Source organism: Equus caballus, chromosome 27, assembly GCF_041296265.1.
Source record: "Equus caballus isolate H_3958 breed thoroughbred chromosome 27, TB-T2T, whole genome shotgun sequence".
Classification (NCBI taxonomy): Eukaryota; Metazoa; Chordata; class Mammalia; order Perissodactyla; family Equidae; genus Equus; species Equus caballus.
In genome coordinates this window covers 35,163,508-35,180,069 of record NC_091710.1, presented here as the reverse complement: position 1 = coordinate 35,180,069, position 16,562 = coordinate 35,163,508, and the positions used below count along the sequence as shown (strand labels likewise).

The window sequence follows — 16,562 nt, the reverse complement described above, 5'->3', positions numbered from 1 at the left end:
CTTTTGTGTTTTCATGTATAATGCCCTAAATAATAGGGATGTGGAGCTTTTGTTTTTTTAACTGTGTACTGACGATCCAGATTTCCTTTTGTGTGAATTACTCATTCACATGTTTTGACTTTTTCTTTTTAATGAGTTGTTTATTATTTTCTTATTGATCTGTAGGATTCCCTACATTTTCTGGATGGTATTGTTTGTCAGTAACATGTGCTATAGACCATGTGTATATATTTTTTGTTTTTAACTTTATTCATGGTACCTTTTATTGCTAAGAAAAATTTTATTTTAATATAGTAAAATTTATCAATTATTTTCTTTCAGCTTTGTATATATATTTTTATCTTAAGAATTTACCCTTACCTTCTCATTAGAAATATATTTTTCACTTTTAAGTTTCTGCAAGACCAGAGAGTTTAACTTGGTACTCCATGGCAGTTTTAAATTGCTTTATTTTGATTACTAATGAATTGAGCTTTTTTGTTTTGTTTTTCAGCTGGTTACTGGCTATTCATCACCCTTTTTTCTGTGAAATGTCTCTTCAAGTTCTTAGTCATTTTCTATTGATTTATTCATCTTTTTCTTACTACTTTTAAGAGTTTTTTGTCTGTTTGGAAATCAGTCTTTGTCATATACATGTTGCAAATATCTTCTCCAAGGTCAATGTTTGTCTTTTACTTTCTTATGGTGTATTTTGTTGAGCAGAGATTTTCATTCCAGTGTATCAAATTTATCATTTTTTTCTTTGCTATATGAGAAATTCTTCTCTAATCTGATGTCAAAAAGATCTTCTCCTATATTGCCATCTGCACATTTGATAATTTTACCCACCACATTTTTAATCCAGCTGAAATTGATTTTTGCCTATGGTGGCAAATACAGTTTGATTTTTCCCATATGTGTAAACAATTATCCTAGCGTCATTTATTGAATAGTTACTTATTTCTCCATCCATATTCAATAATGTCTGTCATTACTCAAGTTTCCATATAGAAGTAAGTCTTTTGGTCTATTTCTGGTGCCTTCTTTCACTCCCATGGCCTATTTCTCTATTTCTACTACAGCCACACTAACTTAGTAACTAGAACTTTATAGTAAGTCTTATTATCTGGTAGACAAAATTGGCCCACTTGAATTTTTTAAGAAGATTCAGAATTGCATTATTATACTCTTCCAAATAAGTTTAGAATTGACTTGTCAGCTTCCATTAAAATATTGTTGATTATCTGAGATTACAGTAAGTCTATTCAAGATTTGGGAGAAAATTAACTCCTTTAGATCACGAGCTTATTATTTTTGATCACAATATACTCCCCTTATGTTTAAAATTACATAAATGTTTTTTGATTAAATTTAACAATTCATTCTATAAAGAACTTACAGAACATTTATTTAATTTTAAGTCAACGCAATTCTCATTAATTTTACTAAATTTTCTATAGGTTCTTCTGGGTTTTCTATGTAGAAAATATCTATGTAGAATATTTTATGTGCAGTATGAGAATTTTGTTTCTTTTTCCTCCAAACAATATTCTTTTCATATATCTGCATTTTTACTTCCCTAAAAATGAGCGCTTTATATTAAAAATATTGCATATCTTCTTAACCTATCCATGGTGAGATATTTGCTAAGTATAACAGAAGATTCCAGAAATGTGAAAGCACAGATCAAGATTATTCTGTTGTACATTACCCGTGATTTATGAGCACAGGCCTATTTATATCAAAAGGTCTGGTGCTAAACACTGGACTTGGAAGCATTATTTTTGTAACTCAGCGGGCCGCCATCTTCAACGACCACACGTATAAAATACACGATGACACAATAGCTCAAGTGTTTTGAAGATCCCTGGACTTGCCTGAAAACTGTGGATGCTTAGACTGGTTATGATTTGCATAAAGCTGTAATGGCTTACTCTGCTTGGATTTCTCTAAATATAATGGAAAAGTATTCATGGCCCTCACAGCTGAGAATGTGGTGAGTGTTCTTGGTGGAGAAACTTCATTATAGAGGAAAACAGGGTTAGTTTTGCTGAAAACCTGCTATTTCTTTAGATTAATTAAAAGCAATGTTACCAGTCCTCTTGTGGGTAGAAACAAACACAAATGGAACTCTCTTTGTTTACCTACTGGCACACAATGAATTATACAGCAAATGATAAAAAATGCACAGGAGTAATCTGGAACAGCAAGAGGTAAAAAAAAAAAAAAATGTTGCATAGAAACAAAAGGATGAAGGGAATTTATTTTGGCATTAACAAGTGCTGTCTGATGTCTGTGTGCCTGGCTGTTCACTTGGGCTATATCTATGTATGTCACACTGTCCTGTTATTAGAGGATAGGCTTTTAAGTCTTCCATTTTTCATCTGAATTTTTATAAAACTCAGTTATTTCTAAATGAGTGAAAACATACATATTAAGGCAAGTTGCTTATATAAAGACTCCAGATTCTAACTTTGTCTACATCTGCAGAGACACTCCAAAAATGACAGGTGAATCTTTGATGTTTTAGAATCACTTAGATATCTTGAGATAAGAAGGAAGGTCTAACTAAATTGTGTTTAATGAGATACCAGGTTAAAGTCCTAGCTGTGTTCACATGTCAACTTGTATAGATCAACCGTGAAACTCAGACCCATAAAGCTATTTATAGACTTAGCATATTTTGAACACGCAAGTTTCTACTTGTTTCAGAAGTTTCAAATAAATCCACAAACAAATGTAATATCTGAACCTGTTGAAGAAAATCAGGTACCATTTCTTTTGGATAACTTCTCTAGTGATGATTATTTTCCATAGAAATCACTTCATATCAAAATGGCAATGCATCAAAAGTCCTGGAGTGGGGTGAACATTAAGAAAGAAAAGTGCTCCTGAGTTGAGTGATTAGCCTTGGGCATTCCACTTGGCAATAATCGGTGCAGTGTGCCAGTTGGAAACAAAATCTTTCTGCCTATGACTAACAGCAATAGAAAGTCCATCTTACTTCTCTTTAGAAATTGATCGAAATAGGGGCGAAGGACCTGAAGAATAAAAGACGACGAAACGGTAGGACTAAAAAGGTAGGATTTTTTTCCCAAAGGGACCTGAGTTTATGGTGCAACTGACAGTAGATTTTTTAGAGAAATGAGTGTCCACAAGGATCAGAGAAATTGAAATTGCGAATAGATTGATTAATGACTGAGTTCATAGAGGAAAGAGTTATACAGAAAATGTGCATGCACACCAATGACTGTGACCTAAAGAAGCAGAACTTGTATTAGCTACAACATCCGGGTGGCAGTGAAAATGTCCAAAGCTCAAAACAGAATATATTACCCGATTAAGTGTTTTCCAAGCTTACAAAGACTATTTAAGCATGGTAAAAAGATAATTCACCTAGAGATCTGGTCTTATTAATTTTCTAAATCTCATCATGAGCTAATCTTTTATGAAATCTTTTACAAAAAAAGTAATAACAAATAACAGTATAGGTTGTTCATTTGTTATCAGCTTATTTCATACTTTTCTATTTCAATTTCTGTTAAAACGTTTACAATGTAGTGATAAATTGCTTCAAACATTAGTGCTTTTTAATAAACCTGTAACGATGGAATCGTATGATTACGTTCACTAAAGATATGTTCTTGGTGACACTTTTTCATTTAGGACTTTCTAAAGGCCTCAAGTGTATATTGCTTCTCATTTCTTCAGTGATTATTAAAGGGCAAAATGACAAAGTTAGTAATTACGGAGCTTGAAATTATTTATTTCCTGAAAATACATTTCCAAAGATGGAATGAGGAAAGCTCTGCTTGACTATTGTAGTATATTTCTTTGGAGGCAGGAATTTGAAAGAGAGGTTATTTCTATACGTTTTTCTTAGATGTAGTTTCCATCAAATCACATATTTGTTCAATTTGAAAATAGTTTATTTTATTTTCTCTTCTGTTTTCTTCATACATACTTTTAAATTTCAATTATTTTTGCTTCATTAAACAGAATGGAAAGAATTAGCTAATGAAGAGCTTTTTCCCCCAAAAAAATCAGAGAAATAAATGCTAGTAAAATACAAGCTACTTGAAGGGTATAAAATATGGGCAACAAGGGTCTCTATGTTATTTCCAGTCCTGATATATTTAAGTCTAACTTTCTTTATTAGTGGCAAATCATTTATTTTTTAAGTATGCTTCATCATGAAGAAAATAATTTTATTCGAATGCATTTTCCATCTTATCACTAAGTAACTTTTTCATCACCTCTTTTTTTCATCTGAAAACCTGTAGAAGGGGAAGAGAGGACATCTGAGAGTAAATGCCTTGAGATATTTTTAAAATTATGAAAAATGCTGACTGCAAAGTAAAACCAGATTTTGACATAATTTATTTTCAGAAATCTTGGCAGCTTATTCTCTAGTCTCAAATGAGCAACATGATTTTTTTTCGTTCGCATCAGAAAGACAATTTAGGAATACATATTGTTTCCCTGTGTTACGAGAAAAACTAACATTGGCTAAGCTCATAATAATAGTTTCAATAAATTCAGATCATCACCTCAGGATATTAATAATCTGATTTGTGTTGAAGGATGAAACAAAGAAATACACTAGGAAACAGAAACTTGGCATGTTTTACATATAAATTATAAAATAGAATAATTTTTCATTTATTCATGCTTTTATTAATTCTTTCATTTCCATTTTTTGTTTCATTTATTAATGCTTAACTATATCAGAATCCAAGATCAATACTAACTGTACAAAATCGATTAAGACAAACTCTTTGAATTCAAGGAACTCATAAGTTACTGGGTAAGAATTTAAAGCAAATTGCAAAGCAATGTGATAAATGCTATACCAGTAATTTTCACAAGGAATTGGGGAAGCTGAACAGAGGGAGGAAGAGAAGAAAGGATACAGAAAATGTTTCACAGAGAAAATAATCTGGAATGAGATCCTGAAGAATTTAGAGCTCACCATCAAAGGGAAGGGGGGTTGAAGGTAGGTTGGAAAGAACTAGTACTCATGACAGTCCATAAACACTTCAAAATCTGCAAGTTTTATTGTCACTGAAATGTAAAATCAGAACTGTTAAGAGGTAAGTCCTACTAAGGAATTTGGGCTTGACTTCTAGAGGCGATTGGATTCCAGAACCACTTTTAAGTGAGAATCACACAGTCAGCTTTGTGTTTTAGAATATTACTTCGTACTAGTATGGAGGAATAATTGGAAGGAATTAAAAGTGATGTTGAAGCTGTGGAGAGAAGTAAACTAATAAGGAAGTTGAACAAGAAAGTGTATCTCACTTCAATTTCTGAGTTGAGTTTTTAGGAAATGATTGTACCATTAATCAAGCTAGCACTAAAAACAGGAAATAAAAGCTTTCAAGGAGAAGGCCCTTGAAATATTGATCCTTATCAGTATTTATTAGTTATCTCATATATATAGAACACCATGTTGTGCACAAGGATTCAGTGGGAAATAAGGAATATGTTTTTGATTTTTATTTTTAGCCTAGAAAGGGAGCCGCACGTATAATTTAAAATGTAAAATTTCGGAATAGATGTGATAGGTTCCAGTGTTACAAGTAGCAAGCCATAAACATGTTCAGAGAATGAACAAATTACATTTACCTTAACAGGTGGGAAAATTAGGAACGAGATTTCATAGGTGAGTAGAGGAAAACAAGTCTGAGCAGATGCATAGGGTCAAATTACAGATGTCTTGAATGCTGGGCAAAAGCTGTATCGAAAAAAATAACTACAGCTCTTTGTATAGGTGAGGTATCAGTAGGTTTGGTAAGATCAATCTGGCAATGTATAGGTTGTATTTTGTGGAATTAACCGGAAGTAAGAACATCATTTAGATTATTAAAATAACACAAGTAGGAGATATATTGTAAGTTGAAATGGGTTGACATTTCTTCTTTTAAAGGGTAATGATGCTTTCAGGATTGAGAACTCTTTTTAAGGGAGTAAAGGAAATGACACAATTTACTTTTGCCAATATGATTACTCCATCCCTTCCCCCAAATGATTTTTTTGTCGATTTGGATTTGTAGGGACAAACTCATTTCCACTTGCATTTAAGGAGAAATGAGAAGATGTATCGTATATGTGTTTTGACATGTTTGAAAAAAAAAATCATATGACTGTGAGTGTTAGCAACTGAATGTACCTTAGAGAGCATGCTATTCAGAGCCTAACTTTACAAATAACAACCAGAGGGTTTTATGTACTTGTCAAAGATCAAAGAATGAATTAGAAGTAGATCTGGGAATAGAATGAAACTGTTCTCTGTCCAATCTTTGACTTTACCAATTTAGATTTGGGAGGGAAGATATACAACTAAAGAAAAAAGAAAGCAAGTTGTGAAGCTTCCACATAATTTGAAATATTCTGTAGCGTAGGTTCAAATTTGAAGATAATGTATAAATAGGAATCTTTCTGGCCCTTGAGATCTAGATGAATTTGCCCTGGACTTCATCCCTATGCTAGTGAAGGAATTTAAAACGCTGCCTAAGGTTCCCATGAATTGTCATGGGCAGAGGGCAGGGGGATAGATATCACGTTCTCTTAACCTCCTTAGCCTTGTGGGCCTGTATTCCTCTCCTGCATCTCTTCTGTCCTTTATTGATCAGGTTGTAAAACTCACTCTCTTGTTTGTCCCACTCCCAAAAAAGAAAACCTCAAAAAATGTAAATGATCATGGTAGATTTTATTGTAAAACTGAAGGCGGGAGGAGATCTCATTTGGAAAACATCAGGACAAGTAACTTCAAAATAGGATTTAGATGTATCTACTCCTCTCTGGCCTCCTTTCCCACAATGTGAGGTGTCCCCACTGTTCTCAGTTCCTTTGTTTCCCATCCATCTGACTTCTCTCTTTTTTCTTCTTCTTTCTGGCTCTCCAGAGCAGCAAGCATTCTCTGCCAGGCCCTATCTTCCTGCTTTGAAGCCCTTTGTGGCAGCATATACTGAGGGCCCAGCAAAGACTGCTCTCTTCCTAGGCAGCATTCTGCCGCTATGTTCTTCATCTCACTTGCAGGCAACGAAGACATTTATTTATTCAACAACTTCAGACAGACATATTAATGATGTCTGTATTATAACAGATCAGGTGCCAGGAAGCAGAACTATAGAAGTGAAAAAGGCCTCTGATCTCAAATTGAATAAAAAAAGATTTGTAATTTATAAAGTGCCTTTCAATTTAACTAATCAAAGAATTTTATTATTCCATAGAACAGGATCAAACTTGAAGATAATGAATAAATAAGAATATTTGTGCTCCCGTCATCTAGATGACTTCACCCTGGACTCCAGCTCTATTCCAGTTTAGGAATTTAAGTGCTGTCTAAGGTTAATTAAAATTTTTGATGTTTAAGTCTCCTAGCAACCCCGTGGATTGGATATGGGAGGTGGTGTGACTATCATTACTCAAATTCTTCCCTCTTAAGTTTTTAGAGCTAACTGCTAGGTTGGACTTCTCATCAATTCAGGGACTAAGATTTCGCACTGAGAAGAGAAATAGTCCAAGGAATGGTGTCCTGTACTACTCTTTTCTTAACTTTCTCTTTGATTTTTTAAAATGAAACTAAAACTCTGGTAGAGTTAATGACTGTTTCACCTACTCCAGTTATTCAAATGCTGCACTTCCATTATATCCTGCACAGAGAACTACTAAGTCTAAAATACGGAAAAATCACAGGCATCCATTTTAACTAGTAAAGGCTCTACTATGCATTTTTGTTTTCATTTTTCCTCAGTTTTTAAACATAGGATGAAACTCAACTAAAAGTGGGATTAGGGGCAGGCCTGGTGGCATTGCAGTTAAGTTCACGCGCTCTGCTTCAGTGGCCTGGGGTTCCCCAGTTCGGATCCCAGGCATGGACCTATGCACTGCTTATCCAACTATGCTGTAGCAGGCATCCTACATATACAGTAGAGGAAAGTGGGCACAGATGTTAACTCAGGGCCAATATTCCTCAGCAAAAAGAGGAAGATTGGTGGCAGATGTTAGCTCAGGGTTAATCTTCCTCAAAAAAAAAAAAAGAAAAAAAGAAAGTGAGATTATGCCAGTCATCAATTTTATTTAGAAGAAACTTCTTTCTCAGAATTTATTTGAGCCTTGATTGATTTTATCTGTGACCTAGGCAGCTGCATTAAAGAATTGCTTGATTTACTGAATAGAGTTTTGATTAATAAAATGCACTAACTATTTAACATTTAAGAATCTTTTTACGGTGTCTACATTTCAGATTTCAAAATTCAGTGTGAGACTATGTAACTTGAAGCTCTGACATTTTGGGACTAGATTTCATGTATTAATGAGTGGACTCATGTTAGACCGTTAACTCAATAGACACAATCTGTACATCTTCTGTGTATGATTTTCATAAACAAAAATGGTAGAAGGAATTAAGGAATACTGAATTCTTACAATGGACCAGGTACATTTATATCCTATTTAAGAAAAATCTAACCCAAAATGTAAGGTTGGTATTACTATTTTTATTTATACCTATGGAAATTGAAGTTTGGAGAGATTAAATAACTTCCTCCAGGTCACTTAGGTAGGGATGAAGGAACTGGGGTTGCTTCCTAAGTCTGCCAACTTAAAAGTGCATAGTGTATACGTAAGAAAACCTGAAGGTATATATATATATACATAAGAAAACCTAGCCGCATCAAATTTCTCTGATTAGAGCTTCCTCATTTTTCAAGTATAAACAATATATTATCTATTTATATGAAAAGTGTCTGTGAGGAGAAAATGAGATAATTTATATAAAACTAATATTTCAGAGCATACAGGTGTCCTTGCTTTGCTTCTATGTGTGTTACTGATCACAAGCCCTACCACACAAACTCAACAACCCCTTAAAATTTCATGTGAAATTAACTGCTGTAGAGTTCATGAAGCTGGTGGCTGGAGAGATGCTCCCTTTCAAGCATTTTTTTTTCCAGTTACTATGAAGTTGAGGAAGACCCTGAAAATACCAGATTTTTTTTTTTTTTTCTTGTGCTGCCTGTTCTGGAGCAAATGGCTTCGCTAAGGATATATGGAGGCCAATGAATTAATAATAAGTAGTTTAAAGTATAGCATTTAGAGTGTAGATATTCCCATTGGGAGGGATATGTGGATTTAATTTTAAGGATTTTTTTCATTTTTAGGGGGGATGGCATTTTGTGGTAGGCATTTGTAAAAGAGTAGCATCCTAGCTTACGTCTTAAACTGTCTTTAAACATAAAGTAGGACTACAATCCATGTGTACTTTCTCCTTTCCAGCAATACAGACTATGCCAATCTTATTCTTTTGTTTTGAAGCTAGAAATTATCATATGAATGGGATCCACTATTTCTTGACCCTGAAGTTAGCTGCCTAATTTTTCCTGACCAATACAATAGTCCACAGTCTATATTTTCCCTAAATCTTAAAACATCATCGTCACTTTAATTTATCTGAAATATCCTTTAGCATCTATACAACCAAGCAGAATTGGACGTTGGACCCTTTTGAGTAGACCCTTACAACAGTAATAAACAATAAATGTTTGTTCAACAAGTTTAAATCTACATATTAAGAAAGGTATGTGTGATCTTCCTTTTGTCCCTTTTCTGTCTCTCCTGTTTTTTGGTTTCCCTGGTTTCCATAGCTTACAATGTGAGAATTCATCACATACTCTTTCTTTGCCTGGAATGAGGATGAACTAGATCTGTACTCTTGGTACCAAGTGAGTGTTGCCTAATGGTTAGGGTTATCGAGTGAAATACATCATGCCCAGTTAATTTTGAATTTCAGATAAACAGCAAATCAATTTTCGTATAAGTATGTCCCCTGCAAGTATTGCATACTTATACTAAAAAATTATTTCATGTTTACTTGAAATTCAAAATTAATTTGGCATTCTATATTTTTAATTACTAAGTCTGGCAACCCTACTAATAGTAAAAATTCCCTATTCGCAGGAAATATATATTTCACTTTTGATTTTTACGCTGTGAGAGTCTGTGCCTGTCTCACATGCCATTTACCCTCCCTCACTGATTTCTTTGAAGATTATCGTTGTTAGTTGTTAATTGTTGCCCCTTTGACTCATTCTGGGACAAAAGCAGAGAGAATTAACATAATTTTGTCATTATCTGGAGGCCTGCAGTTAGTTAATTATTTATGTTATTTTATTCAGTTTTCCATTTAGCCCCTTAGGTATATGATTATACATTTATTTCTTCAAGAATCTTTTCTTAAAAAATCGCTAATAATTTTCTATATCGATACTTGGAGTTGAGACCATAGTCAGTTTTTAATCCTCATTCGAAACTTAAACTTTTGGAAACCTTCCACCTTCACTTTCATTGGTATATTCTGTGTTAAGTTACTATGTGTGTCCTTCTGTGTTTGAAAATAAATATTGCTACTGTTTTTCATATTTCTGCCATCTTGTCTGGAAAGTTTTCAAAATCATAGAATAGTGGGAATTAATTTTTGAACTTTGTACATGGATAACTATCCTTTCTGGAAGTTATATCTTATTTTAAAATGCCAAAGGAGTTTCTCTTTGAGGTATGAAAATTTATACCTTGGCATGTTGTTTGAAATGCCACCCAACAGAATCACAAAATTAGAGTTTAATCTAAAACTGTTACTTTATTTTCAAAGACCTTTCTCTAAGAATTTTTTACTCGCAGAAATAAAATACCTTACAAAATATCAACAGAGTAAACTCCTTAAAGAAATAATTACTCTATTAGTCAGCTGATATAATAATATATGCCTACAGAGCCTCTTAAAAACAAAAAAACGAAAAAATCCCAAAAAGTAGTAAAACCCAATAAGAGGTTCACAAATGCCAATAGCTTTTAGCTTATAAACTGAAATCTGTAATGTTAGGAATTTATTGCAGCAGAACCTTGTAGATTTACTCTTAGAATGATAATATAGATGAAACCATGCTACAGTCTGAAAAAATCTCTTCTGTGGTTCAAGATCAAGCTCTGCATTTCTGTTTTATTTACAGGAGTCGTCTGGTGGTTTTACTAAATTTCATTAATATAATCACTTATATTTTAGGAATTTAAATGTTAGCTCTAATTTCCTAGTGGCGGTGTCTTCATTCCTTGTTTAATCAATATGTTTTATATTGTTCTTCCCAATAAGCAGAAGCATCTTCATTTCATATGTTTAAAATTTGTATTTCTTGCATTGCTTATTAAGCTAGTGTTGAGGCCACTGATGGAGCAGGCATGACATTCTAACATCAAGATGTTTGAAGATTAAACCATAAGAAAATAAAGTTTATTCTGAAGACAATAATCTAAACATTTATGTAAAATTACAAAAGAAAACAAGAGGTTTTGTCATCATCATCTTCTTTAAAAAATCTTTTTTTGCGTTTAATTTTTGAAAAGGAAATCATTCTATTTTGCTCAGTTAAATTACGGAAAAGCTCTGGGATCCTGAAAAATCAGATGGAGTCAAAACATGAAAGTTTAGGTAGAGTATCATTCAATTGCCTGAGGAAAGTGTTAGCATGCATCAACTCGCCGGCTAACTATGAACCCATATGAAGTGAACTCTAATGAAATGAATTCCATCAGTTCATGGTTTTAGATAGGACTTTAATTCCAAGAAGGTCAAAGTAATGTGCACTATTCTCTGCCATTCAGTGCTCACCGTGATCAAAGGTGGAGCTGTCTGTGGGAGAATTGCTAAATGCCCTATGAGAACTATGGCTTCAAATATTTAATAATAAACCACATGGAACTCGCCTTCCATGTTTTCATTCATACTCAACTGTTTGTAGAAAGACAGAACTGAGTATTGTGACCGGTCCTTCCCTCAGATTCAATGGGAAATAAGAAAGGGGAAGGAGATGGGTCTTTGTTCTTTGATCAGGGGGTGAAAATTCTCACTCAGTCTGTATTTTGAAATAAGATCATCTTAAAAACAGTCAACATGGTGACATTTAGATATACCTTCCTTGGCTCTTTCCTACCTTAAATGCTTTTTTCAGTTTTTCTCTTTCATTTTCTGTACTGCTGTTTCCAATTGTCCCCTTTTGGGAAGAATATTTGATGCATAAAATAGAAATGAAAACCAATGTGTCTGTCTACTTGCTCTTACTGACTACTGGATTCTGTCACCCCCAGGCACCGAAGGAGCAGTGTTCGGGCACTCTGTCGAAACACCTCACATCAGAGCAGAACCTTCCCAAGACCTCAGGTAAGTCCTGGCTCTTACACCTGTGTCATAGTTTCCATCACTGTTGATTGTCTTTGATATATAAAGAATTAAAATAGAAAATGTGCTACATACTTGTATAAAGAATTGTCATTGCCTGCCTACATAGTAAATAGAGTCAAGTATTTGATTGAGGGTAAGAAAGTGTGAGCTATTATTCTAACCTTCTGTATATTTTTTCCCCAATAAACATATAATTAATACAAAAATAAATATATCAGGCAGGAGGAGTGTGGAAAAAGAAAGGAAAAGCAGTTATCGAGGAAGGTGAGAGGAAGATTGATAAAAATAGGGATTCCGGTAAATCTGACATAGACAATGAAATATATGTACAGAAAGGCATAAAGAAAGGGGAGGCAGAGAGTTGGAGAAAGCTATAAATGGTCAGGGAGTGTTACATAAAGGGAAATGCGGAAGCAAATGTAAATAGTAATCAGACAAAGGCAGAACTTAATGGCCCTATGACAGATTTCTCAATCTAGTATTTCCAATGGAATAAGCTGGTTTTTGACCTTGTATTATTTCTAAGAGACACTGTTATATGTAAAAGCCCTCTCTACCCAGAAGATTATGACATGACAACATTGTAGGGAATTCTCTCCAGGACAGTCATGGTAACTGTTGATAAAAGTTGAAATACTAAAATCTAGTAACTGATCTATGGATGTTCTTAATTCAATAATAAATTAAATTAATAGATTAAAGATGTATTATATAGCTTGTTGTGGTAATCATTTTGCAATATATATGTATATCAAATCATTATGTTTTACACTTTATTTATTTACTTATTTATTGAGGAAGATTAGCCCTGAGCTAACTGCTGCCAATCCTCCTCTTTCTGCTGAGAAAGACTGGCCCTGAGCTAATACCTGGCCCACCTTCCTCTACTTTATATGTGGGACTCCTACCACAGCATGGCATGCCAAGTGGTGCCATGTCTGCACCCAGGATCCTAACTGGGGAACCCCAGGCCACTGAAGTGGAACGTGCACACTTAACCGCTGCGCCACCGGGCTGGCCCAAGTTGTACACTTTAAACTAATACAATGTTATATGTCAATACACAAAGATGCTTAACATTATTATTTTCTGATAGATAAATTACATTCTAAAATGCATTTGCTATGGTATTGAAAAAAGACAACAATAATGATATTAAAAAGTAATAAATCACATGTAAAAATCACTTTTAAAGTTGGATGAACATATCAGCCATAGAGATAGAGTCTTTGTCTTGGAAAACATAATAAGAATATTAAGTAAAAAAACATTTTATTTCATGAGGATCAAGTTCAGCCCTTTCCATTTGGATGAGTGGAAAAAATGCTCAAATGACAATAGAAAAATAAAGTTGAAATTTTGTAATGCAAAAATAAAGCTATACATTCACAACAGTAAATTTTGTAGACCTTTATAGTCTGTGACAAAATTTCCTAAAGAACTCAGTTTCGCACTAGTTGAGTAACCAAGATTCAAACAAGCTAGTCAACAGTAACAGAAGGGGGCCCTCTTCGTGTGATCAAGGCATTTTATGACAAAAGTAATAATTACTTACTTTGTGCCAAAACCTCAAGGATGTGAGAGAGTTGAAGAATATGTAGAAACAGGGTTTTGGTGTGTTATAGCCTTGATTTATGGCTCTTATCTTAATTAGGAATTTAGATTTTCTGTGTAATTGGTTATTTTATCCCTCTCCACACAACAAGGTTGTATGTTCCATTTATAGGCTCTGCATCTTCGTTGCTCGTCTTTAGTGCCATAGCAGCCAGCACTGTATCTCACATATAATAATATCTGATAAATATTTGTTAATTTAAATTACTGAAACAGCAAAACTGTATATCGAAGACACTAATTAAATGCTTGTAATACAACTACATGGCAGCAGTTGTTACTGTGTTGCTAAGACACATGTGACTAACATTGATTCCAATTGTTTTTCAGCTGTGTTTTACTACAGATCTCAAGAGTTTAGTGATTCTTTCCATAACAATTTTCTAAAGTACTAAGTTCTAAAAAAACATTTTTTACTTCCAATGTTTTAGTAATTGCGTACTCATTTTATGTTTTTCATTATGAAAGTCTATTGCCAAAGGAGGAATAGAAACCAACTGCTATTTTAATTACCTTGCCGACATGTCTCAAAATTCATAAGTGTGAATGTGAATTAAATTATAATTAGTACAGAGTGTTGCTGGTTTTATTTTCTAATTATTCATCAATTATTTAAACATTGAGTTAAGCTAGGCTTATCTGCTAGTGCTAAAAGCAGATTGGCAACCCCCAAGATGAGTGTTAGTGATCTAAATTCCAAAATTGAAACAGAAGCAAGCACAGTAATGATGGGAGTATTCAATTATTCATTTGTGTGCTGAAGATTAAAAGCAGAGTGTCTGAGAAGATGTTTACAATCTTGCTGACAATTTCCCTTTCAGGGCAATAGGAAATCCTCTTAGTCGACACCTAATTCTAATCACCAAGGCGGGATTGGTTCGCCAAGTAAATAAAATGATAATTTAGGGAATAAATAGCCATATTGTCTTTGATTTTGTTTTTGCCAAGAATGAAAGACTTTAGAAGGGAACATTTCAAAAAGTTTATTATACAATATAGTAATATTTTGGTGTGGAAATGTAGATTTCTGTAATTTATTTATTCAACAGGTGTTTGATGAATGCTGATTATTGCCAAGTTCTGTGCCAGTTTTCACGTGCATTTTAAACCTACTTGGGTAGATCTTCTGTGATTTCTTATATAAGCTGATACTATTTTTGTAGGGACCTATGTGTTAAAAGACTGAAAAATGTATCTTGAAAAGTCAGTAAGGACACGATAGTATATTTGCCTGGAATAGCCCAAGTACGAATGTTCTTCCCGTTTATATTTCTTAAATTAATATACAGCTAAATTATTACAGTTCAAAAGAGTTTGTGCACTTGATGGTGAGAAGTGAGGAAATCCATTATATAATGCCCATTGCTCAAAGATTGTTTGGGTCTGAGTTCCATTAACTGTTCCAAGAATAAGACAAGAACCTGGACTCGGAGTCATTAAAATGAGTTAATATTTAATGATATAGTTGGCGTCTTTTCATCATTTCCATTCTTGTTTGAATATAATTTAAAACTGAAATGTTTAAGTTTGCAGGCTCCAAGTGAATCTCTAGAAACATAGAGCTCTAATTTACATCATACGTGTGTTCGAGGAAAGGCACCATTTATAAAGTAGTAGAGATTTTGCCCTGAGACATTTTGTCAATAAAGGAGTAAAATGCTTTCCTGATATTTTTGTACCTATGAGGAAAAAACAGAGTACTAAACTAGCATTTTTCTTCTCTCCTCTCCTCCCCCTTCTCTCCCTTCCTCTCTCCTCCTCTCCCCTCCCCTCCCCTCTCCTTCTCCCCCCTTTCCTCCCTCTCTTTCTGCCTCCTTTCCTTTTATTCTTTCATTCTATGTATGTATTTATATATTTATTTAGAGTTAGTAGCAAATGATCATTATGAGAAGCTTGTTTCAGCTTGTCATCTTGAGAACACAGAGCAACAATTGATCTAGAGATTTGTTTGATCGAATTTAAAGGAAGAGACCATAATGGGGGGTGCAAGTAGGCAAAAAACAAAAATAGAGGGAACAAAAACAATGTGATTTGAGGCTGAAAAAGGCTCACCGTAGCCTCAAGTGATAAGCCAGTAACATTTCTTGTATGTTCAGGTCACAATTTGCATTAACTTTTTCTTAAAACATTTTTCTGCTCAATTGTCCGTTCATTCCATCATTGAAACTGCGAAGAATGACTGCCTACTATGTCTCTGGACCTGGGTTAAATATTTAGCAAGAACAAGATACACGCCGCTTCAGTTCTGCTTACGTTTCTATTTAGTAATTGTCTCTTGCATCTTACTTTCAAAGAAGTCTGAATTCTTTTCTCAGAATGTTGAGAATTCTTCTAGAGATGTAGGCCACTCATTTTCAAATTTGAGAAGTGCACAATACCTTAAAAACAAAGTCTTGTTGCATCTTTGGTATGTAAACACTATAAATATAGAATTTCCTGGAAAACAAAAGTAGCAGGGTGACTCAGAGTTCAACCTTAATCCTTCTCTCTGCTCTAATCCATGGGTACCCACTATGAAGACTAGTCTGACACTCATTGCCGTGATTGCTCTAATGCTTTCAAAATGAAAAACAATTGTGCTTCACTAATTAAATAAAAATTCACAAGTTTTGCCAACAAATGTGGGTTTTGCTTTTCAACAGGCCCTTTTAGAGAATGCTTTCTAATAAAATGAATAGTTTAAGTTAAAACCCCTACTGTGTTCTCAATCCTCCTCAGTAGAGGCTTGAGA

At 34.0% G+C, this 16,562-nt stretch overlaps 1 protein-coding gene across 1 annotated transcript in view; it reads left to right on the top strand.

The window, feature by feature from the left end:
* SGCZ (sarcoglycan zeta) overlaps positions 1-16,562 on the top strand; it is a 1,066,277-nt gene that overhangs the window by 1,033,342 nt on the left and 16,373 nt on the right. The window contains exon 6 of the mRNA XM_005606355.4: positions 12,124-12,196. Within this exon, the coding sequence (XP_005606412.2) occupies positions 12,124-12,196 (73 nt within the window). The remainder of the gene's footprint in view (positions 1-12,123; positions 12,197-16,562) is intronic.